This window comes from Megascapheus bottae, chromosome 31, assembly GCF_031878675.1.
Source record: "Megascapheus bottae isolate mThoBot1 chromosome 31, mThoBot2.hap1, whole genome shotgun sequence".
NCBI classification, from domain to species: Eukaryota; Metazoa; Chordata; class Mammalia; order Rodentia; family Geomyidae; genus Megascapheus; species Megascapheus bottae.
Genome location: NC_143539.1, coordinates 5,726,570 through 5,750,909, shown reverse-complemented (window position 1 = coordinate 5,750,909; position 24,340 = coordinate 5,726,570). Strand labels below are relative to the sequence as shown.

The 24,340-nt window shown below is 62.5% G+C and overlaps 1 protein-coding gene across 1 annotated transcript; it reads right to left on the bottom strand.

The window, feature by feature from the left end:
• Positions 1-18,867: 18,867 nt before the first annotated feature.
• Rabac1 (Rab acceptor 1) lies at positions 18,868-21,442 on the bottom strand. Its single transcript, XM_090322883.1, has 5 exons — positions 21,258-21,442; positions 20,875-21,087; positions 20,238-20,335; positions 19,190-19,291; positions 18,868-19,109 (listed from the first exon to the last, which is right to left on the bottom strand). Exons 1-5 carry the CDS (start codon positions 21,311-21,313, stop codon positions 19,021-19,023), a joined length of 558 nt encoding a protein of 185 aa, XP_090179009.1. The 5' UTR covers positions 21,314-21,442; the 3' UTR covers positions 18,868-19,020.
• Between the last annotated feature and the right edge of the window lie 2,898 nt (positions 21,443-24,340).

Here is a 24,340-nt window from a genome sequence, read left to right as displayed (position 1 = left end):
TGTGGCCACAGCCTGAGAGTTGGGCCCAAAGGAGGGAGGGAGGGAGACAGGCGCACGCCCGGGAGAGACGCACGGACGCACGGACGGACGGACGGACAGGCGTGGGACGCCCGGCGGGGGAGGCGCGGCGGGGGGACGAGCGCGAGGCCGGGAGGGGTCACCCGAGGTCAGACCCCTCGCCCCCCTCGACCTCCGGGTCGCCCCCCCGACACCCCACAGCCCAGGCCACATTCGCGCCGGGAACTCCAGCCCCCCAAACTCCCAGGGGACCCCGACCCCAACTTGTCAGCGCCCCCATCCCCAGATTCAACTCTGACCGCTCAACCCCAGCGGAGCCCCGGCCCCGGCCCAGGCCCCCCCCCCCCGGCGCCCCGCAGACCCCGCACCCCGGCCCCGGCCGGCCCCGGCCCCGGCGCGCTCCCCGCTCGAGGACCCCGGCCAGGTCTCGGGGTCCCCCCTCCCGCCCCGTCCTCGCGGCGCTCACTCACTTTCCCGGGCTGGCGCGTCCGCTCGGGTCCTGGGCGAAGTGCTCAAAGTTCGGGGCCCGCGGCCATGGCCCCGCCTGGGGAGGGGGCGCCGGGCGGGGGCGCGGCGAGGGCGGGGGGGGGGGGGGAGACGGGGTCGGGGAGACCCGGACGCCGGGAGCCGGGGACGACCGCGCGCGCGGAGACGCGGAGAGGCGGGCGGAGACCCCGAAACCGAGAGGCGCGCGGAGGACCGGGCTGCGGGGGCGCGCGGCGGGGCGCGGGGCGGGCGCGGGGCGCGGGCGGGCGCGGCGCCTCCTCCCCGCCCTCCCCTCCTCCTCCTCCTCCCCCTCCCCTCCCCGGCCCCGCACGCGGGCGGCGCGGAGGAGGGGAGAGGAGGGAGGGAGGGAGGGAGGGAAGGGGGCGGGCGCGCGATCGATGGAATATAATTTTCCTCAAACTCGGAAAATAAAGTTCAGAGCTGATCAAATTTGAAAACAGATGTCGAATCGCGACTCTAAATAAGGTTCGATCCCGGGACTGAAGGAGTGGGGAGGGCGGAGGGGGGCGCGCAGAACCCCCGCCCTCGCCCTCCCGCGCTCCTCCGCCCCGCCCTGCCGAGGGCCGCGCCCGGACCGACAGACGGCGCCGGACCGAGGCCGGGCGGGCGGCGGGGCTGGCGAGGCCGCGGCGCGCGGGGCTGGACCGCGCGTGGACACGCGCGCGCGCGCAGGGCGCACAGGCCGCCAGGGAGCACGGACACAGCACGTGCACGCAGAGCGGCCCGGAGGTCACCCAGCGCGCGGGAACACAGGGACCCCGCACGGGCACGATCCAAAGAAACAAAAACCCGCGCTTCCGGGGTCCCCGACCCCGCACCCGGCGCGCACGGACCCCAGGGACACACAGCCCAGGTCGGCTGGTTCACACGCCCCTCAGCTGCCCCCATCCCCAAGGCTGGCCAGCCCCGGCCCCGTTGAATTAAGTCCAAACCCCAGCGCTGGTGCCCACGGCTGTATCCCAGCTGCTCTGGAGGATGAGATCCGAGCGAGTGGGGCAGATGGGGCAGTGGCGAGGCCCGAGACGCTTCTGCCAATAAACTATCCAGAAGTCACCGTCTGAGGAGGCGCTGTGGCACGGCAGCCTTGAGCACAGAAGCTCAGGGACAGCACACGGACCCTGAGTTCAAGTCTCAGGACCTGTGCACGCACACACAATCCACCGACTGGCCTCAGCGCTCCCTGGGAGCCCCCCGACCTTGCACCCCACTGTCCACCATTCCATTTCTTCCCAGGTCTGGGCCCCCCACCCCTGTGAAAAGACAGCCACCTCCCTGGCCTGGCCTTAGTGCCCCCCCTTTTCTCCAGGGCTGTGGGGGTGAGGAAGGACTGGGAGGGAAGGAACCTCAGCCCCAACAGAGCAGGCCAGGCCAGCTCTGCCACCTCAGTCTTCTCATCTGTGAAATGGGGCCACAGTGACAAGCACCTCCCCCAGAGTGGCCAGGAAAAAAGCAGAAGGGCTCACCGGTTTATCAACAATATGCCCAGTAGCTTCTCCACCTCGGAGGAGGCCCTGGAATGTTCTCTGTACAGGACAGCACTGTCACGCCGGGGCCATCTGTAAGCTCTACCCATCAAGAATACAAGCAAGCACCTGCTAGGCCATCAAGAACACTGATTACAGCCGGTGCAGCGGCTCACACCTGCAATCCTAGCTACTCAGGAGGCTGAGATCTGAGGATTAAGGTTCAAAGCCAGCCCAGGCTCTAAAGAATGTGAGACTGAGACTCTCATCTTCAATTAACCACTAGAAAACCGAAGTGGGGCTGTGGCTCCAGGGGTAGGGCAGTAGCCTTGAGCTGAAGAGCTCAGGGACAGCACATCAGGCCCAGAGTTCAAGCCCCATGACTGACAAAAAAAAAAAAAACCTAACTGTAAGCTGAGCAGGATGCTGCACAAATGCCTGTAATCCCAGCCCTCAGAAGGCATTGAGAGTTCAAGGCCACCATCGTGGGGTGCACAGTCTCAAAATGAATAATGATAAAGAACCCAGACCATGAACTGAACCGTGGGGAAACACCTGTAAAGAGAGAACACAACACCTCTCGGTACCCTGGGAAGACACAGCCTCTCACGCTGTACCATGGAGCACACCATGGCCCTAGGCCATGTGTCTTCCTCACAGCCAGGAGAGGTGAAAAACTCCAGTCGTTTTTGTTTTTGCCATTCCTGGGGCTTGAACTCAGGGCCTGAGCACTGTCCTTGGGCTTTCTCAAGGCTAGAGCTCTACCACCTGAGCCTCAGCACCACTTCTGGCTTTTTTTTTTATGTATACGGTACCGAGGAATGGAACCTGGGTCTTTACGTGTGTTAGGCAAGCACTCAACCACTAAGCCAAACTCCCAGCAAAACTCCCATTCTTAAAACAGGCTCATGCCTGTCATCCTAGATACTCTGAGGCTCTGAGGATCACAGTTCAAAGCCAGGCTAGGAGGAAAAATCCATGAGTCTCCAATAAACTACTCAGAAAAAGCCAGAAGTGGGGGCTGGGATTTTGACCTAGTGGTAGGGTATTTGGCTAGCATGCATGAAAACCGGGGTTCGATTCCTCAGTTCCACATTTACAGAAATGTGGTAAGTAGAGCTGTGGCTCCAGTGGTAGAGCACTAAGACTCGAGGAAAAAGCCCAAGGACAGTGCTCAGGCCCTGAGTTCAAGCCCCAGGACTGGTGGTAAAAAAGAAAAAAAAAAGCCCGAAGTGGCGCTGTGGCTCAAGTGGTAGAGCACTAAGCCTTGAGCCAAAGAGCTCAGAGACAGTGCCTGCCAGGACTCTGAGTTCGAGCCCCAAAGCCAACTAACCAAACAAAAGCACCCAAACTGTGTGTGACACCTTCAAGCAGCTTATCTGGGGGGCGCAGGGACAGGACCTACGCATTGGCCTGCCCCTCCTGCCCCTGGGGTGTGAGCCAGCCACTAGAGGCTCTTCTGAAACCCCCTGGTGCCCCAAGTTGGCACCCTTGGCAGAGACACACTCCCTCTCTCCTGGGCTGGGGCTGGTAGGGAGGGGGGAGGTTAGCCATACTCAGTGGGGGGGCGTCTTCTCGCGGGAGGGTCCTTAGGTGGAAGTTAATACCCCTGGGAACAAAGTCTGTATTTAATACCCTGCAGAGAGAGGGTGCAGGGGAGGGAGGGAGGAGAAAGAGAGAGAGGAGAGAGAGAGAGAGAGAGAGAGAGAGAGAGAGAGAGAGAGAGAGAGAGAGAGAGAGAGAGAGAGAGAGGTGGCGCCTTCACCAGCCTGCAATGCCCAAAGGGTTGAATTTTCACTTAAGGAGAGCCCGCCTTGAGCCCTGGGACCTGAAGTATTCTTCAAACTCTTACCCCCTCCTGGAATGAGAGGCCCCATGTGGGGACCGACACCCCTCTTTTACACCAGGGAGTTTGTCTACCGAGGGAGCCGCTGAAGGCACTGAAGGTGACACAAGATGAAATCCGGACGGGTTGACTTCACCCCAAATGCCAAGGGTCCCCGCCGCTCTTCCCTGCTCTGGGGCCTGGGGGGGGGGGCAGGGGAATGGCTGGCTGGACGAGGCTGGTCTGGGCTGGATTCTTGGCATTTTGCTAGTACTGCTCCGTGGCTGGCCCCGGGTGAGGTTATCAGCCTTGTCCCCATTTATCTAGAGGAAACTGAGGCACTGAAGTCGCTTCACTTGAACCACACAGCTCCTCAGAGTTGGGAGTGGGCCTTGGGCCCAGGCCTGGCCTCAGGTCCAAACTCTTCATGCTGCATGCACCCCCACCTCCTCTCCCAGAGCTCTAGGCCAACACCCCTCAACCCTCTGTGCCCCTGCCCCCGCCGTCAGTCACCCCATCTGCCCACCATCCTGGGCCCTCTGGTGCCATGAAGACCTCCTCACCCCATGATGGAGTCGCCCTGAGGGCAAAGCAGGCCCAGGGTGTGATTTTCCTCAGGGTCTCCACTGAGGGCAGAGCCACCTCTGCCCCCCACTTCCCTGCCTGGAGAGCAGACAAAGAGGGAGAGGAAGGGGTTAACGGTGAAAGGGGAGAAAGAACGAGGGAACTGAGGCTAGGGAGTGGAGGGAGTAGAACTGGGTTGGCGAGAGCAGGATGCTGGGGTACCTGCAATACCTGGATGAAGAGGTACCCCGTCTTTTTCTCGCCCTTCTTCTGTCACCCCCTTAGAAGGGACGGACTGGAGGTCCCTGTGAGGTGGAGGAAGAGGAAAGCTAGGTGAAGAAGTTCTGGAAGAATGGACAGACAGCCACCTAGGCAGAAAGAGGCTCCAGGGAGTTTCTGTGAGGGGGCAGGGGGCGTAGAGTCAGACAGACAGACAGACAGACAGACTGGGTGTGGGAAGCCAGGGAAAGGCTTGGGAAAGCGTTGGCTGAACTGGTGGATTGGGGGGGGGGGTCCCAGAAAAGGATGGACAGACAACTTCTAGATTAGGGCTGGAGCAGGGGGGACGGAGGGCTGAGGAGTGTGGCCTTGGGTGAGGGGGGCAGACAGCGGGCACCCCGGAATGGGAGGACAGATGGACGGAGGGCCGGCGGCTGGCGGGCGAGGCCAGGGCCAGGCCGAGGGCGCGGCGGCGGCGGCGGCCAGCGCGGGAGGCGGAGGCTGAGCGAGCCGAGCTTGTGGAGCTGTCGGCTGCGGTGGAATTATGAAAAATAGCGGGCATCGGAGCCGGCCTTCAGCTTCGATTAGGGGAGATGGGACATGACAGGTGCGATCAATACGCAGCCGTTCTATAAAGTGTCAAGTAATGAATCAATTTCGACTAAATTTTCCATTTTTCAGAGGCCGTTCTCCGAGAGAAGAATATCCTCTTTTGTAAAGATATTATTATCGATTTCGGCGGCAATTTGACATCAGGGGTAGTTAATTCCACTCAGAATAAAATTGAAAACACTTGAGAGAGAAAAGAGAGAGGCGAAGAGTGAGACAGAGAGGGAGAGAGGGGGAGGAGGGAGGGGCAGGGAGGGAAAGAGATGGATGGACAGAGAGACAGAGACTGGGAGATCCAGGGACCGAGGGGGAAGAAGCCGCAGATGGGGGGGAGGGGAGGGGCGGGAGGGTGGGAGGGAGGGAGGGAGGGAGAGAGAGAGAGAGAGAGAGAGAGAGAGAGAGAGGGAGAGAGAGAGAGAGAGAGAAACTTAGAGGCTCTGTGGAGAGGAGACTGAGGAGCAGAAATAAGACAGAACTCAGACAGACAGACAGATATCAAGGAAACACAAGCAGAGACACATAGGGTATCTCAGAGAAAAACCCAGACATTAGCAACTTGCCACGGAGATACAAAGAAACAAAACAAAATCAACAACAACAAAAATGAATAAAGTCAGAGAAAGAGAAAGATGAAGAGGCGGGAGGAAAACCAGACTGAGAGGAGACAGAAGAGAGGAACGTGAGAGAACAGACAGGGAAATGAGTCGGGGAGACTCTGAGGGGAGCTGGAACCCCAAGAAGGAGAGGGAACTGTGTGGAGCAGAGGAACCATGGGCCTGGAGAAGGAGGGGGAGAGACGCAGGGTGGAGGCAGAGGGCAGATGCAGAGGGTTTGGGGGTTCTGGGGTGGCAGAGCTGTGTTTAGGGGTCGGGTCTCTGTGCACCTGTGCCTTCCCCACAACCTGGTGTGAGTGTGGGTCCTGGCTTGTGGTTCAAATGCCATCACTTGTGTGTTTTCCTGGAGTCCATGGTGTGACCCCCAGGGTGTGGGCCCCGGTCTGGCAGCCCTCTCCCCTCCCCCCCCTCCCCCCTCCACTCCCCTGGTGAGTCTCAGCAACGAGCAGAGGTGACAACGTTTCTGGTTAGTGCCTGTCAGTTCACCAGCTGAAATCTCCATTTATCCTGCAGCAGCTCACAGGCTGTGCGCGAGGAGAGATGGGGAGGGGCTTCTTGGGACTGAGGGAGGACACTGGGGTCCGGACCCCTGGTCTGAGGGAGAACTGGGACCTGAACTCCTATGTTAAGAGAAGGTGTTGGGGCCTGGACCCTGGGTCTGAGGGAGGGGACTGGGGCCTGGACCCCTGGGTCTGAGAGAGGAGGCCGGGCCTGGACCCCTGGGTCTGAGGGAGGAGGCCGGGCCTGGACCCTGGGTCTGAGGGAGAAGGCCGGGCCTGGACCTTGGGTCTGAGGGAGGAGGCTGGGCCTGGACCCTAAATCTGAGGGAGGAGGCTGGGCCTGGACCTTGGGTCTGAGGGAGGAGGCTGGGCCTGGACCCTAAATCTGAGGGAGGAGGCTGGGCCTGGACCCTGGGTCTGAGGGAGGAGGGCTGGGGTCTGGACCCTGGGTCTGAGGGAGGAGGCCAGGCCTGGACCCCTGGGTCTGAGGGAGGAGGCTGGGTCTGGACCCTGAGTCTGAGGGAGGAAGGCTGGGGTCTGGACCCCTGGGTCTGAGGGAGGAGGCTGGGCCTGGACCGGGCCAGGTCCATCTGATCTGCAGATAGGCCAAGGTTCTGGCCGGGAACCCTGACCACTGTCCGCCTCCTGAGCAGAAAAGCCTGTGCCTGCTGCCCCCTAGTGGACAGGGAGGGACCGGCGCTGAGAGGTCAGGAGCCGGAGGCTTTGACCTGTAGGGGGCAGAGATGGGGGATGGGGAGAAATAGATGGGGGGGAGTTAGAAGGAGGGAGAGGAGGACTGAACAGCGGCCTAAGAAGAGGAAAAGGGCAGACAGGACAGAAGGGTCCCTAAGGAGAGGAGAGGGCACAGAGCAAGATCAGTGTGTGTGTGGTGGGGGGAGGGCTGACCATGGCCTGGGAACCCTGGGGAGCCAGCAGTGAGCGTGACCAGACAGCAACATAGGGTCACGAGGAGAAGATGGAAGAACAGAAAACAAACACCCAGAGCCCCAGAGGATGCGGAGAGGAGAGGACGGGCATTCGTGGAGGGACACATGGACAGAAAGACAGGTGGACACTTAGGTAGACAGAGAAGGGCTGGTAGACAGAGGGAGGCAGGGACGACAGAGTCCACAGAGCAAGCAGGGACCCGCAGACAGAGGAGACAGAGGGTTCGTGGGGAAGAGGGGAGGTAAATGCTGGGGGAGACTGAGGCCCAGTGTTCTCCCCTTTTTTGTTTGTTTTACAGGCTGAGGGGCTCTGGTGGCTAGACTTAAGAGAGAGGAGAAGCCAGGGATGGGGGGGTCTCTCCTGGCTGGGGTCTCTTCTACTCATCACCCCTCCCAGCTCCCCCCCACCCGGCGGGCTGCCCGGCGGAGGCGACAGATTGAGCGATGAGACGCATTACGCACTTAATCCGCCTGATTGAATGTTTTGCTTTCGCCCAAATTGAAACATTAAACAACACGGGACGAGAAGAGGCGGCTGCAAATCACTCATGAAAGATTCATCTTCTCCAGGCAGCCGCCACCACCCGCCTCCCTGTGGCTGCCCGCCCCACTGAGAAGACTCAGGGTGGGGGTGGGGGGTGGGGGGTGGGGGTGGGGGGCAGCACCCCGCCCCCATTCAGGGAGGACCCCAACACTCATGACCTGGGAAAGTCCTTTCTACTGTCTACCTTCCATCCCACAGGTGGTCTTAAGAGCCAGCCACCCCAGATTCTGGGCAGGGCTGCCTTGATGTTGTCCCTGCTTCTTGGAATGGGGTGCTCATGTGCCCAGGGCTCACTTGGGGTCACGGAAAGAGCTCCCAGGGTTGTTTTTGGGGGGTGCAGTTTGGGAATCTCCAGGAAGAGGGGGGCAGGGGCTTTCCGTTCCAGGGTGGGGTGGCCATCGGGGAGGGGGGGAGGAAAGGGGGGCAGGAGTGTGTGGGTATTCTCCGCCTGACCACTTGCCTAGTGTGTCCCTGTGTCTGTCTGCCTGCGTGGCGTGGGTGACTTTTGTTTCTGTCTTGCTCTGCTGGATGGCACAGCGGGGACCCGGGGTGGTGTGCCAGCGTCTGCCTGCCTGGGTCTGCGTGTCACATTCTGTGTACAGGGTGTGGGGAGGATTTTTCTGGAATCTGTGGCTGCCTGTGGGGGTTCGTGATGTGGGCTGTGGTCTGTCTGTGCTCAACTGCTTCTGGGCCAAGTCTGTGCACCCAGCGAGGGATCCCGGGGTGTCTGTCTCTGGCTGGGGGGGGGGGTGGGTGGGTGCCAGCATTAGGGACAGGATAGATGCCAGGGGAGAGAGGAGGTAGGAAAGACAGAAGGACAGGACGGAGGCGACGGTGACGCTGCGCGCGGGGAGCGGAGCAGGGGAGGCTGGGGGGGCACGGTGGGCGCCACGGCCAGAGCGGGTGATCAATATTCGATTTAGGTTTTAATTCCGGGGCTTTCGGAGCCTGTCAGGCCTGATGTATGAGCTCAGACCAGGGCCGCCCAGCCAGCCACCTCACGGGTGCCCGTGGCCTGTGGCCTGTCCTGGCCCCGGCTCTCCCTCCGTGGCCCCTCCAGCGGTGGGCTGTGGTGGAGGGGGGAGGGGAGGGGCCGGTGAACTTGAACTTGGCTGCTCGGCCTCCTGACGCCCCTGCTTTCCCCGGGGGCAGGCATGGAGGATGGGGGTGGCAGGAGCCCCAGAAGTCCTCACTGCCTGAGAGACGTGTGTGGTGTCCCCACAGCCTGGGCAGCACCCTGGCCTGTGCACATGCAACTACACACACTCACACACGCTCCCATTCCAAACCATCTGCACGCGCACATTCTGACACAGCTGCTGCCACCCGACAAATGTCCTCTGACCCAGGTCCACAGAGGAGCTCGGATGTCTGTCCGTCCACACGCACCCCAAAAGCACACACAGCCGAGGCCGGCTTGGACCTGAGCCAAGAACAATGGGGGAGCCGGCGTTGTGTTTGTTCTGGAAGGAGGAGACAGACTGACAGTGACAGACTGGAAAGAGCTAGGGACAAAACTCAAAAGTCAGACCAGCAGCCAAGTGGCGGCTGAGCCCGGGAGGGGACAGGGCGGCCAGGCCAGGGCCTGGGAGGGGACAGGGCGGCCAGGCTGGCCGGGAGGGGACAGGGCAGCCAGGCAGGGTCCCGGGAGGGGACAGGGCGGCCAAGCCAGGCCGGGAGGGGACACGGCGGCCAGGCCAGGGGCCTGGGAGGGGACAGGGCGGCCAGGCCGGCCGGGAGGGGGTGGGGGCGCATCCCCCCATCCCGCTCTCAGGAAGATGGATCCACCGCCCTCCCTGATGACAATGCTGTCTGCGCAAACTTTAATTAACACTTTGAGTTAATTAGTTCGAGATCATTTAGGAGTAAAATGTTTTTATTAGGGAGGCTGCGAGCCTGTTGATGGATGGGGCGCGATTCGCTCTTCCGCCTGCGGGGACAGGCGGTAAACAGAAATCAATCAGGGCTCCCGCCGCCCCCGTGCCGGCCGGGCCGGGCCGGGCGCCGGGGCTGCGCTCCCCCGGCCTCCCGCTGCGCGCCCGCCGCCCCGACCTCCCGGTCCGCACGCGGTGCCCGGCCCGGACCCTCGGCCTCCTCCTGCGTCCGCGCCCAGGGCGGGCCGGGCGGGGCCGGGGCTCCGGCGATAAATCTTCATCAGGCGGCGCGGGGGGGCCATTAGGCGCTAATGGGAAGATGGAGGGGCTGTCGGCCGCGCGGGCCGGGCCTCATTTGTCCTGCTTCCCGCTCCGCCGCGCCGCGCCCCCGCCGCGCGCGCCCCATTTCCGCTCCAGACCTTTACGAAGGTCTGGGGGGCACCGAGGAGGGGCACCGAGGAGGGGGCAGCGAGGAGGAGGGGGCAGCGAGGAGGAGGGCACCGAGGAGGAGGGCACCGAGGAGGAGGGCACAGAGGAGGGGGCAGCGAGGAGGAGGGCAGCGAGGAGGAGGGCACCGAGGAGGAGGGCACCGAGGAGGAGGGCACCGAGGAGGGGCACCGAGGAGGAGGGGGCAGCGAGGAGGAGGGCACCGAGGAGGAGGGCACCGAGGAGGAGGGCACCGAGGAGGAGGGGGCAGCGAGGAGGAGGGCACCGAGGAGGAGGAGGCACCGAGGAGGAGGGCACCGAGGAGGGGCACCGAGGAGGAGGGGGCAGCGAGGAGGAGGGCACCGAGGAGGAGGGCACCGAGGAGGGGGCACCGAGGAGGAGGGCACCGAGGAGGGGGCAGCGAGGAGGAGGGGGCAGCGAGGAGGAGGGCACCGAGGAGGAGGGCACCGAGGAGGAGGGCACCGAGGAGGGGGCACCGAGGAGGAGGAGGCACCGAGGAGGAGGGCACCGAGGAGGGGGCACCGAGGAGGAGGGCACCGAGGAGGAGGGCAGCGAGGAGGGGGCACCGAGGAGGAGGAGGCACCGAGGAGGAGGGCACCGAGGAGGGGGCACCGAGGAGGAGGGCACCGAGGAGGGGGCAGCGAGGAGGAGGGCACCGAGGAGGAGGGCACCGAGGAGGGGGCACCGAGGAGGGGGCACCGAGGAGGAGGGCACCGAGGAGGGGGCAGCGAGGAGGAGGGCACCGAGGAGGAGGGGGCACCGAGGAGGAGGGCACCGAGGAGGGGGCACCGAGGAGGAGGAGGCACCGAGGAGGAGGGCACCGAGGAGGGGGCACCGAGGAGGAGGGCACCGAGGAGGAGGGCAGCGAGGAGGGGGCACCGAGGAGGAGGGCACCGAGGAGGAGGGCACCGAGGAGGGGGCACCGAGGAGGAGGGCACCGAGGAGGAGGGCACCGAGGAGGGGGCACCGAGGAGGAGGAGGCACCGAGGAGGAGGGCACCGAGGAGGGGGCACCGAGGAGGAGGGGGCAGCGAGGAGGAGGGCACCGAGGAGGAGGGGGCACCGAGGAGGAGGGCACCGAGGAGGGGGCACCGAGGAGGAGGAGGCACCGAGGAGGGGGGCACCGAGGAGGGGCACCGAGGAGGAGGGGGCAGCGAGGAGGAGGGCACCGAGGAGGAGGGCACCGAGGAGGGGGCACCGAGGAGGAGGAGGCACCGAGGAGGGGGGCACCGAGGAGGGGCACCGAGGAGGAGGGGGCAGCGAGGAGGAGGGCACCGAGGAGGGGGCACCGAGGAGGAGGGCACCGAGGAGGGGCACCGAGGAGGAGGGGGCAGCGAGGAGGAGGGCACCGAGGAGGAGGGCACCGAGGAGAGGGCACCGAGGAGGAGGGGGCAGCGAGGAGGGGCAGCAAGGAGGAGGGCACCGAGGAGGGGGCACCGAGGAGGGGCAGCGAGGAGGAGGGCAGCGAGGAGGAGGGCAGCGAGGAGGGGGCAGCGAGGAGGAGGAGGGCAGCGAGGAGGAGGGCAGCGAGGAGGGGGCAGCGAGGAGGAGGGCAGCGAGGAGGAGGGCAGCGAGGAGGGGGCAGCGAGGAGGAGGGCAGCGAGGAGGGGGCAGCGAGGAGGAGGGCAGCGAGGAGGAGGGCAGCGAGGAGGAGGGGCAGCGAGGAGGAGGGCACCGAGGAGGGGGCACCGAGGAGGGGGCACCGAGGAGGAGGGCACCGAGGAGGGGGCACCGAGGAGGAGGGCACCGAGGAGGGGGCAGCGAGGAGGAGGGTGCACCGAGGAGGAGGGTGCACCGAGGAGGAGGGCACCGAGGAGGAGGGCACCGAGGAGGGGGCAGCAAGGAGGGGGGCAGCGAGGAGGAGGAGGGCAGCGAGGAGGGGGCAGCGAGGAGGGGCAGCGAGGAGGAGGGCACCGAGGAGGGGGCACCGAGGAGGGGCAGCGAGGAGGGGGCACCGAGGAGGAGGGCAGCGAGGAGGGCAGCGAGGAGGGGGCAGCGAGGAGGAGGAGGGCAGCGAGGAGGAGGGCAGCGAGGAGGAGGGCAGCGAGGAGGAGGGCAGCGAGGAGGGGCAGCGAGGAGGAGGGCACCGAGGAGGAGGGACAGCGAGGAGGAGGGCAGCGAGGAGGAGGGCACCGAGGAGGAGGGGGCACCGAGGAGGAGGGGGCACCGAGGAGGAGGGCACCGAGGAGGGGGCAGCGAGGAGGAGGAGGGCACCGAGGAGGAGGGCACCGAGGAGGGGGCACCGAGGAGGAGGGCACCGAGGAGGGGGCACCGAGGAGGGGCACCGAGGAGGAGGGCACCGAGGAGGGGCACCGAGGAGGGGGCACCGAGGAGGAGGGCACCGAGGAGGAGGGGGCACCGAGGAGGAGGGCACCGAGGAGGGGGCACCGAGGAGGAGGAGGCACCGAGGAGGAGGGCACCGAGGAGGGGGCACCGAGGAGGAGGGCACCGAGGAGGGGGCACCGAGGAGGGGCACCGAGGAGGAGGGCACCGAGGAGGGGCACCGAGGAGGGGGCACCGAGGAGGAGGCACCGAGGAGGAGGGGGCACCGAGGAGGAGGGGGCACCGAGGAGGAGGGGGCACCGAGGAGGAGGGCACCGAGGAGGGGGCACCGAGGAGGAGGGCACCGAGGAGGGGCACCGAGGAGGGGGCACCGAGGAGGAGGGCACCGAGGAGGAGGGCACCGAGGAGGGGGCACCGAGGAGGGGCAGCGAGGAGGGGGCAGCGAGGAGGAGGGCACCGAGGAGGAGGGCACTGAGGAGGGGGCACCGAGGAGGGGCACCGAGGAGGAGGGCAGCGAGGAGGGGCACCGAGGAGGGGGCACCGAGGAGGAGGGCAGCGAGGAGGAGGGCACCGAGGAGGGGCACCGAGGAGGGGGCACCGAGGAGGGGCAGCGAGGAGGAGGGCACCGAGGAGGGGGCACCGAGGAGGAGGGGGCACCGAGGAGGAGGGGGCACCGAGGAGGAGGGCAGCGAGGAGGAGGGCAGCGAGGAGGGGGCAGCGAGGAGGAGGGCACCGAGGAGGAGGGCAGCGAGGAGGAGGGCAGCGAGGAGGAGGGCACCGAGGAGGAGGGCAGCGAGGAGGAGGGCACCGAGGAGGGGGCAGCGAGGAGGAGGGCACCGAGGAGGAGGGCAGCGAGGAGGAGGGCAGCGAGGAGGGGGCAGCGAGGAGGGGGCACCGAGGAGGAGGGCACCGAGGAGGAGGGCAGCGAGGAGGAGGGCAGCGAGGAGGAGGGCAGCGAGGAGGAGGGCAGCGAGGAGGAGGGCACCGAGGAGGGGCAGCGAGGAGGGGGCAGCGAGGAGGGGGCACCGAGGAGGAGGGCAGCGAGGAGGGGGCAGCGAGGAGGGGGCAGCGAGGAGGGGGCACCGAGGAGGAGGGCAGCGAGGAGGAGGGCAGCGAGGAGGAGGGCACCGAGGAGGAGGGCAGCGAGGAGGAGGGCACCGAGGAGGGGCAGCGAGGAGGGGGCAGCGAGGAGGAGGGCACCGAGGAGGAGGGCAGCGAGGAGGAGGGCAGCGAGGAGGGGGCAGCGAGGAGGAGGGCACCGAGGAGGGGCAGCGAGGAGGGGGCAGCGAGGAGGGGGCACCGAGGAGGAGGGCAGCGAGGAGGAGGGCAGCGAGGAGGAGGGCACCGAGGAGGAGGGCAGCGAGGAGGAGGGCACCGAGGAGGGGCAGCGAGGAGGGGGCAGCGAGGAGGGGGCACCGAGGAGGAGGGCAGCGAGGAGGGGGCACCGAGGAGGGGCACCGAGGAGGAGGGCACCGAGGAGGGGCACCGAGGAGGAGGGCAGCGAGGAGGAGGGCAGCGAGGAGGGGCACCTAGGAGGGGCACGGAGGAGGGCCCGGGGGAAGCCGGGCTGCGGGGAGGCTGTGAAGTTAGGCCGCGGGCCGGGCGGGGGCCGGGCGGGGCCGGGGCGGTGGCCGTGGGGCCTGGCAGGGCCCCGGGCTGGAGCCCCCTGGAGGGGACGGAGCGGGAGGGGGTCTGGCGGTCCGAGCCCCGCGCCGGCCTCCCGCCGGTCCCCGGAGGCCGAGGCCCCGCCCGCCGCGCCCGGGCTCGGCCGCGTCCGCTCTCATTTCTCGGCCCATTTTTCTTCCTCTGCTGTCACTCGGCGCCGCCCGCCCGCGGGGACCCCGCCGCCGCCGCCCGCGTCCCCACGCAGCGGCCCCAGGGGGGCGGCCCCGGACGGAGCCCCAGCTCACCCCACACCCCGAGAGCCTGCCCTGCCCCGGGGCTCAGCCAGCGGCTGCCGGAGGCCCCCCGGGGAGGCACCCCGGGGCTGGGGCTGGGGAGGCACCCCGGGGCTGGGGACGCACCCGGGCTGGGGAGGCACCCGGGGCTGGGGAGGCACCCCGGGCTGGGGACGCACCCCGGGCTGGGGAGGCACCCGGGGCTGGGGAGGCACCCCGGGTCTGGGGAGGCACCCGGGGCTGGGGAGATATACCCCGGGGCTGGGGGCTGGGGAGGCACCCCGGGGCTGGGGAGGCACCCGGGGCTGGGGAGGCACCCGGGGCTGGGGAGGCGCCCCGGGGCTGGGGAGGCACCCCGGGGCTGGAGACGCACCCCGGGCTGGGGAGGCACCCCGGGGCTGGGCACGAACCCCGGGGCAGGGGAGGCACCCGGGGCTGGGGAGATATACCCCGGGGCTGGGGCTGGGGAGGCGCCCCGGGGCTGGGGACGCACCCCGGGGCTGGGGAGGCCCCCGGGGCTGGGGACGCACTCCGGGGCTGGGGAGGCGCCCCGGGGCTGGGGAGGTACCCCGGGGCTGGGGCTGGGGCTGGGGAGGCATCCCGAGGCTGGGGAGGCACCCGAGGTTGGAAGCAGGGGCCCCAAAGTCGTCACACCTGAAGCGTGCCCTCCTCAGTCACCCCATCTGGTGAAATGGCCCTCACGTCCCTGGTTGTTCTCATCCAGCAGCCCAGCCCGCCCTCAGGAACCACCAGACCCAGCGTCAGGCCCGGGCTGCCCAGCGGGGTCACCTTCGTGCACCCCACACTTGGCATCCGGGTCTCCAGCCTCACCAACCCTCCTGGAGATGGCACAGAAAATCACTTCTGAGCTCGCATCAAGGTCATCACGAATGCATCAGCAGCGCCCCCCCAACCTGGCAGAAGACAATCTAGACACCCCCAAATTCAACATCTCCTCCCTGCCCCTCAAGACAGGGACTCAGTATGTAGCCCAGACTGGCCTTGAACTGACCACTCTCCAGTTGCCTCCATCTCCCCAGTGGCTCACCACGCCCAGCCTAAGTCACATTTTCCTCCTTAAAGCAGGAACCAGCCAGTGAATGCATCTCAGCACCCTGACCAAGCAAGGGGATGAGCCTACGGGCCCTACTATGTCACATAAAGACACTGGCGCCTGGGGAGGGGGGGAAGGCCCCTAATAACTAATTGGACCCCATTCAGAATGCCCAGGCAGAGCAGTGTAAAGTGTCCCTTCACCAAATGGATCTAGAACGCAGCTTCCCCTGGGAACAGTGACACCCAGGCCAACACACAAAACGCCTTCTGCTACCCACAACCTCCCCTCCCACCCAAATCAGGACGGGGACCTTGGCTCCAGATACACCCAGTTTCCAGCCTGCTTTGGTGTCCCGATGAGGCGCCCTCCCTGGCCAAGGTCTGGAGGAAGGCCTTGTCCGCCCTCTGGTGGCCATCGCTGGAAGAGCGGCACCCTCGGTGGCTGGGCAGGCTTGGATTTCATGTGTGTGTGTGTGTGTGTGCGCGCGCGCGCGCGCGTGTCCTTGTCTGTCTCCCTACACCCCAAGTTCCCACTGGTGGTCATCTGATCACACTCAGGTCCCTCCTCTTCCTTCGCATGGATACTTCCTCTTCCTCAGTTTAGATCCTCTCAGTGTAGTCCAATCCCCAAAGGTCTGTAGGGCGCTGCCTTTTTCTTTTTTTTGTCCCAGTCCTGGGCACTATCTCTGAGCTTTCTTTGTTCAGGGCTAGTGCTCTACCACTTGAGCTACAGTGCCACTTGTAGCTTTTTTGGTGGTTAATTGGAGATAAGGGTCCCACAAGCTTTCTTGCTCAAACTGGCTTTGATCTCGATCTTCAGAGCTCAACCTCCAGAGTAGCCTGGCTTACAGGCATGAGCCATCAATGCCCGGATGGTTTCATAATTTTGTTCATTTGTTTGTGTTTTAGTAAAGTCCAGGGTGTACAGGTCCTGTGTGATCTGGTCTTCAGTGTTACCTAAGGCTGTTCCCTTCATTCTATCACAGACACATGCCATCCTGTCATTAGCAGGCCTGACCTCAGTGCCTTTACACTTGCTTTCCCTCTGGAATACAATTTTTTTGACCTCTACAGGATCATCTGGGCCTCCCCCCCACACCCCTCAGTCAGAACAGCATTTATTGGAAAGTGCTGGCCCACACAAGATGGAGGCATGAAGAGAGGAGGGGAAGGAAAAGGAAGAAAAGAAAGCCAGTCTCCTTTCTTGTCCCCTCCCCTCAGCAGGCACATCTGGATTCAGGGGTGTTGACTTTCCATATTCTGCATCGTCACATCTTTCCAAGATAAAAAAAAAAGTGAAATGAATCATAGATCCAAAATTGTATTCCGCCAGCACAGTCAATATAAAAATGGCTAATGAGGACACCACTCTTTCCCTAGTCTCTGCACAGCCTGCACTCAGCATACCTCTGGTTGGCTGGCTGGACTTCATATGCCTACTTGCCCCTGGGGCTGGAGACAGAATTCCAGGGGCTGCCGAAGGAGGTCCCAGAAATAGAATGGCCTCCCCCACTCCGTCCCTCTTCTCCATCCCTCACCACCACTCAGCCCTGTCTAGCGCAGTTTCCCAGGTCCCATCTGGCACTTGCTCTGCTGACCTTTGCTACCTGCATTTTGCGCAGACAGTCAGGTTGGTGCCAGTGTCTCCACAGAGTGAGCCTGCATACCAACCAACAGTTGCACTAGGTATGGTCGGCCATGCCTGTAATACCAACACGTTGGCAGCAGAGGCACGATTGAGTTTTTGAGCTCAGTTTCTGGGCTGTGTGGTAAAACTTGCTCTGAAAACACAGGCAGAAGCATTCACTCACTCCGTCTCAAAGGTGAACCCCGATATCTTCTCTGCTCATCTTCCAAAAGACCTACGCTCACCTCAGTTCAGATCTATCCTGTCACCGTGGGGGTTGCCATCCTCTTTTCTTTCTCTTTTTTTTTTTTTTTTCTTTTCCTGTCTCAGGGCTTGAACTCAGGGCCTAAGTACTGTCCTTGGGCTTTCTCAATGCCTAATACTCTACCACCCTACCCTTGAGCCAAGCCCCACTTCCCATTCTCTAGAGGTTAATTAGAGATGAGTCTCAGGTCCTTTTGTGCTCAGGCTGGCTTTGATCCTTGATCCTCAGATCTCAGCCTCCTGAGTAGGTAGGATTACAGGTGTGAGCCACCACGCCTGGCTTTTTTTTTTTTTTTTTTTTTTTTTGTATGTAGTACCAAGGAATTGAATCTGGCTGGGTCTTTGTGCATGCTAGGCAACCACTCTCACCACTAGGCCAAACTCCTGGCTCTGCCATCCTTTTCTGTTTGTTGGTGGTAGTACTGGGGTTTGAACTTGGGACCACAAAGTACATACTCTTACTACCGAGCCATACCTCCAGCCCCAATATTTGCTGGTTATCTTTGAAGTAAGTCATGCGCCCCGTTTGCATCTGGGGGGAACCCGTGAGGGTTTACTGTCACGAGGATGACGAGTGCTAAAGCCATTGTGTGTGTGTCCAGTTCTTCTTTGAGAAGGGGCCTGGTGAAGATTTCTGCCCAGGCTAGCCTTGAACTATGAATTTCCCCTTCTAGCAGCTAGGGTAACAAGGGACAAAGGTGAACTATAGATGCTGGCTTTGAACCACAATCCTCAGATCTCAGCCTCTTGAGTAGCCAAGATTTTAGCCATGAGCTATACAGCCCCCAGCTTGGCTCAGGCGGTCAGTGGGTCATTTGGCCCTTGGCTCACAACTGGAGACTCAGTGTGTCTTCAGGCCCTAGTAAGCAACTCACTGTGTCTAGATGATAGGTCTCTCGCGTTTGCCTAGTCCAGCTCTGGACTTTGAGCCTCCCAGCTTCTTTCCCAAGTAGCTAGGATCACACTTGCCTGCAAACAGCATTCTTTACAGAGCCAGGAGGCTGGGGCTGTCCTGGGAGGTGTATACGTACCCCTCCCCCAGAGCAGCCTGGAGTTCCCATGGGCTGTCACTGCTTACTGCTAGAGGAAATCAGCTGTCCTTCTGCCTCACCCCTCCCTCCTACCACTCCACCCCTTCTCTTGCTGCTTCTCCTTCATCTTTTCATGGTGGATCACAATGGAGAACAACTGCCGTGCCCCAAGTCGCCCAGCACGTCCTCAAACCTAGAGCCGCTCTCGGGGCCCTGACCTCCACTCTGCTCTCCTTAGCGCTGGCACTAAGGAGACACTGGGGCTTTCTGGGCAGTGCTGGGGACCATACCCAGGGCCTTGAGCTTGCTAGGCAGGCGCTCTGCCACTCGAGGCATGCCCTAGCCCTTTTTTCCGTTAGTTGTCCACAGAAGGGCGCTCACGTTTACCTGGACTGGCCTTAGACTCTGAGCCTTCTATCTCCCCCTGCTGAGCAGCTGGGCTTACAGGGGGAAGCCACCACATCTGGACCTTCGGTGACATTTCACTCACAAGTCCTGTCTACTGTGCGGCTTCCAGGAGCCCATCTTTGTCCCACCATCCCCCCCAGACTCACAGACAATACCGGAAAAGTGCCTGGAATGAATGACTACAGTAACGACTTTATTTCCACAGGCAGAACCCCCCCTGGGCTAGTGGTGTGGGGTCACCTGTGGCTGGCACGCAGGGCATGCAGGGAGGGGCGGTCGGGGTGGGGCACTGCCCTGGAGGGGAGCAGGCCTTGCAAGATGCCTCACACGGGCTCCATTTGCAGCTCCTCCTCCTCTGCAGCCTCGATGTGATGGAAGGCAGCGTGGGAGCCTATGAGCACCAGGGTGGCTCCTGCCCCCCAAATGGACAGTTCAAGGCCACACTCCCTCATCAGTCCCCCACCGCCCCGTCCACCCCGGCCCGGTACTCACCCAGTACCCAGAAGACTGCAGAGCCCGCACCAGCCAGCCAGAAGAAAGGGAAGGAGACGCCTCCAGCCAGAGCATACTGATGGGCTGGGGTCACCTCTCGGCCTAGGGGCACACGTATTGTGCAGCTGTTCCCCTTCTGACCTTTCTGGGTACCCCTGCCTCCCTCCCCACACATCTGGTGACTCTATGCAAGGCCCTTCACGTCACGGTCCCCCCCACTCCTCCTATCCTCTCCAGTCTGTACTCAGGGACATGCCAAGTCTCTAAATGGTGACTGACCTGAGCCTGCGTCTGAGATGTTTCACAAGGATTTGGTTTAGGGCTGACAAATATACTTATTTCATATAAAAACACAGCTTTCTGGCTGGGAGCTTAGCCTAGTGGTAGAGTGCTTGCCTAGCATGCACAAAGCCAGAAGTGGTGCTGTGGCTCAAGTGGCCGAGCACTAGCCTTTAGCAAAAGGCGTCCAAGGACAGTGCCCAGGCCCTGAGTTCAGTCCCCCAGGACTGACAAACAAACAAACAAACAGCTTTCTGTGCTTCCTGGCCCCTCCCACCCTGCCTCCCTTTGTACGCACAACTTGCAGGCCCTTAAGGCCCTTGACTTGGGTCTGTCCAAGCCATCCCGTTCAGATGCTGCTGGAATTTCCACCAGCATCTTTCTCTGAGTGGCCCGCAGTGTCAGGCTGGAGCCACAGGAGCCTAGGCCTTTTCCTCCTCACTCTTGCTTTCTCCAAGATGTTCCTGGTCCCAGCCCCAGGAAGCAGAAGACAGGGACAGATCTGGGCCTGTCTAACGTCGCCATCTGCTGTCCAAGATGGGCACCTGCAGCTGATGCTTGCTGCAGAAGTTAGAGCCATGAGTTTTGGAGAGTATTTCATTCTACAGAAGGGCCATTTTGGGGAGGAGGTGGGACTAAGACTGGGAGATCTGAGATCTCAGAGATCAAGATTGATGATTGTAGCGAAATATCCAGGCATTGGCAGACTTGGGTTTGGGGTTGCTGGGATCAGAGATCTGTCTGGAGGCCGGTAGGGGTGGACTCTTACCGAAGAGTACCAGCTTGGACTGCAGTGTACGCAGGTAGAGGATGTAACAGGCTCCAAAGAAGACGGCCAGGGCAACCAGCAGCATAGGGGATGTGACCCTGGGAGGAGAGGGCAGGGGTCAGGCATCTGGGCCCAGCCAAGGAGAGGACCCCAACCTCCAAAAAAGTGGGTGAAGGCTATGGCCCTGAGGCTGGAAAGGCCAAAGCACATCTGTCCACCCTGAATTCTGGCGATGAAGTTGAGAAAGAAGCCTTGGCCCTCTGGTGACAAGGTCTGACTATATTAACCCCAGGGGGCTGGGCTTTGGGCAGAGCTGGGCTGTCGGGCGGAGCCAGACAACTGCGGTGGAGTCAGTCTATGGGAGAGGGGCTGGGCAGGTCCAGGGATGGCTGAGGGGTGGGCGGGGCCTTTGAGGAGTCAGGGGGCGGAGACTGGCCATGGGACAGAGGCGAGGGCGGAGTCTGGAGACAGGGGCGGAGCCTGTGCGGGACAGCGGCGGGAGAGGCGTGGCCTAGGGCGGGGGGCGGGCTGTCCGCCGTGAGGACGCGGACGCGAGGGCGGGGCCTCGGGCGGAGCCGGGGACGGGCCGAGCCGGTCGGTGGGGCGGGGGCTGGAGGGGCGGGCGGCGGGGACTCACACGCAGTACACGATGAGGCCCAGGAACACGAACACGTAGTTGCTCTGGTAGTACTCCACATTGCGTACCAGGCGCTGGCACAGCTCCCCCAGGTTGCGGGGCCGTGAGAAGCGATGCTGGTCCACGAAGGTGCCCCAGGGCCGGATGGTCGCGCGGCGTCGCTCCAGCCACTCCCGGCCGACGCCGGAGGGAATGAGCTTGGGCAGCAGGGTCCTGGCAGGCGGGGCCGGGTCAGCCGCAGCCTGGGATGGGGGCCCACACCCGAGGGGGACGTGCGGGGGGGAGGAGCCGAGGGTCCGGGACCGCGAAGGGGGAGGGGGCCCGGGGCTCCGCGCCTTGGGTCACTCGGGGGTGGGGAGCGGGGGGTCGGGTGGCTTGCTCACGCGGCGCTCAGCCCTTCCGCCTCGGCATCTTTCTGCTGGTCCTTCGGAGCCGCCATGTCTGCGTCAGGAGGGGAAGAGCCGCTGTAACCCGCCCCGGCGAGTCCCGCTACCCTGCCGGCTCCGCCCGAGCCTGGTCCAGCCCGGCGGAGCCGACGTGGCGACGCTCCGAGCCACTGGAGGCGGTAGTTGCGCCGCCGAGCATTGTGGGAATTGTAGTCCTGGGGACGTCCGGAAAGTGGGCGTCATCATGGCGGCCTGGTTCGCAAGACACCTTGGGAGATGTAGTCCGGAAAGGCGGTAAACGCCTTTGAGCATTGCGGGAATTGTAGTTTCAGGAGGGGGGGCGGGGCCGGCGACGGCGAAGGAGGAGTCTAGCAAGCTGGCTGTCAAGAGTGAGGACGTTATGAGGGCTAGAATGGTAGAAGCGGATGTTGTCTGCCCTCCTGTGGACGGTGCAAGGGGAACGGCAAAGCTGTCATTCTGGAAAGCATAAAAGAACTTGGGCCAGGCACTCGTGGCTCACCCTACAATCCCAGCTACTCCGGAGGCTGAGATCTGAGGATCACACTGCAGTCAGTCCAGGCGGGAAAGTGAGTGGGACTCATCTCCAGTTAACCACCGGGAAACCAGAAGTGGAGCTGTGGCGCCAAGTAGCAGAGCACTAGCCTTCAGCAAGAGAACTCTGGGACAGTGCCCAAGACTGCACACACACACAAAAGGCACCAGATGAGCTGAATTGGATGTGGTGTCTCATAGATCTGTAATCCCTGCTACTCAGGAGGCAGAGACAAAACCAATGCAGGCAGGGCTAGGCAGGACACACCTGTCATCTCTGCTACATCAGAGCTTAAAGAGGAAAATGGTGCCCTAGGCCGGCCCAAGCATAAACAGGAGGACTGGTTTGGAAAATAAAACAAAAATGGCTGGAGGGTGTGGCTTAAGTGGTATAGTACTTGCCTAGAAAGTGCAAGGCCCTCAGATAAACCCCCAGTACTGTCTTCCCCCCTCCAAAAAACCCCAACTCCCTACCAAACTAGCACTTGTGTTCAAAGTAACCGAGGTGGGGGGGTTCAGGGTGACTAGCTGAGCACCCCAGGAGCAAGGCATTGTGAGAACTGGGCTGGTTTGGTGGTCTCTTTCGGGACAAGCTGAGTTCCCTGATGAGAACAGAGTTTGTGCTGTGACTTACTAGGGGCATAACTTGCAGGATCGACGCTATGGAGTTGGGCTTTAGGGGGTGGGGCTCTCTGAGTGGGTAGAAGAATTTGAGGGAATAGGGTGTAGGCCTGGGGCAATTGGGAAAGGAGCCCTTGGAGACAGGGAGTGTGGAAGAGAGCACCCTAAGGTGGTGATATTAAGGGGTAGGGGCATTTGGGGCTTCTGAGAGAGAAGTCCCTGGTAGATGGGCCGGGAATTAGGGCTGGTGTTGGGAGATGAGGGGCACCTGAGGAGATTGTGGGCGATGGTTTCTGGCTCTGAGCCTCCTCCAGCCCGAGGCCTCCTTCCTGCGCAGCCAGCCAGAAAGATGGGTGACAGTGTCCACTGTGTGACCCAGAAGTCCCTCCCTGCTTGGCCTTGGGCCGCTCACGTGTGTAAAGGAGTATTTCCCCCCACAGGCGATGGATGATGCACATCCACGGGTGATCCAACCCACTGTGGTTTAGGCACTACCCCTTCCAGTACCTTTGTGTGTGTGGGGGCGGGGAATCATGGGGCTTGAACTCTGGGCCTGGACACTGTACCTGAGCTCTTCTGCTGAAGGTTCCTGCCCTACCCCTGGCCTGGGAATTGTCCCTGGGCTCTTCAGCTCAAGGCTACTGTCCTACCCGTGGAGCTATAGCCCTCCTTCCCCTTTTCTAGAGATTAATTGGAGATAAGAGTTTCATAGTCTTTAGTGCCGAAGCTGGCTTTGAACCTCAGTCCTCAGATCTCAGCCTCCTGAGTAGCTAGGATTACAGGCATGAGCCACAGAGCCTGGCTAAGTGTCTCCTTCCCCCCCCCCAACCCCTCAGTCATGGGGCTTGAACTCTGGGCTTGGGCACTGTCCTTGAGCTCTTCAGCTTAAGGCTACTGCCTACCCCCATGAGCCACAGAGCCACTTCCTGTTTTCTGATGGTTAACTGGAGATAAGAGTCTCAGGATCTTTAGTGCCTGGGCTGGCTTTGAACAATGATCCTCAGATCTCAGCCTCCTGAGTAGCTAGGATGACAGGCGTGAGCCAGCACTCACGGTTATCTGGTGTCTTATACACTGGGACACACACACATACACACATGCACACACATGCACTGGCACACACACTGGCTACCCCTGGCAGCCTGGAGTGTCTCAGCTACTCATATTCCTGCACTGGGGCATCAGGCAAGCCTGGGTCCCTTCATCCGCTGTCTACCCCGGCTATGTGAGAAGGGCAGCCTCAAGGTCTTAGCTGCCCACCCGAATGGCTAAGATTAAAAGGCTTGGCAATACTGAGTGGTGGCAGAGAGGGGCAGCCACGGGGGACTTCGATGCATTGCTGGATATAAATGCTACAACTACTAGAACCTTGGTTCTCACAGTTTCCATTAGGACTCAACGGCCTAAAGCTAGGCATGCACGATGGGGTATGCCTGTAATACCAGCTGCCAGGGAGGCAGAACTAGTAGGAGTGTGGTCCAAGTAAAAGTGCAAGACCTCATCTAAAACAAACTAAAGGAAGAAGAAAAAAAAAGGGGGGGCTAAGGGCTGAAGTGCAAGAGTACACGGGCAAGCCTTAAGTTCAAATCCCAGGACTGCCAAAATGTTGGAACAAAGAACAAATACAAGCTGGGGGGCAGTGATTCACTCTTATCTCCAAATAACCACTCTATCCCCAGCCATGGATATAACTTTCACAACCCCGACCTGTATCCTGTGTGTGTCTCGGTGGGAAAGTCTGATCTCGGATAGCCTCAGCCAAGGGCAGATTTGTCATTGAGTGACCATGAGCAGTCAAGGAGCCAGGACAGGACAGGCACAGTACTAAAAGGGCTTCCAGGGGTCTGCTGCGTAGGAGGGGATCCCCTCTGCCACCCCAAATCCCAGTCTCCCCCCTCTGTGCTCAT

Coding starts and splice junctions, on each gene's coding strand:
- Rabac1 (XM_090322883.1), bottom strand. CDS start 21,313: ATGGCGGCTCCGAAGGACCAGCAGAAAGATGCCGAGGCGGAAGGGCTG. Junction 20,336..20,874: donor GGCCTCATCGTGTACTGCGT/GTGAGTCCCCGC, acceptor CTCTCCTCCCAG/GGTCACATCCCCTATGCTGC. Junction 19,292..20,237: donor GTCCAAGCTGGTACTCTTCG/GTAAGAGTCCAC, acceptor GTGTGCCCCTAG/GCCGAGAGGTGACCCCAGCC.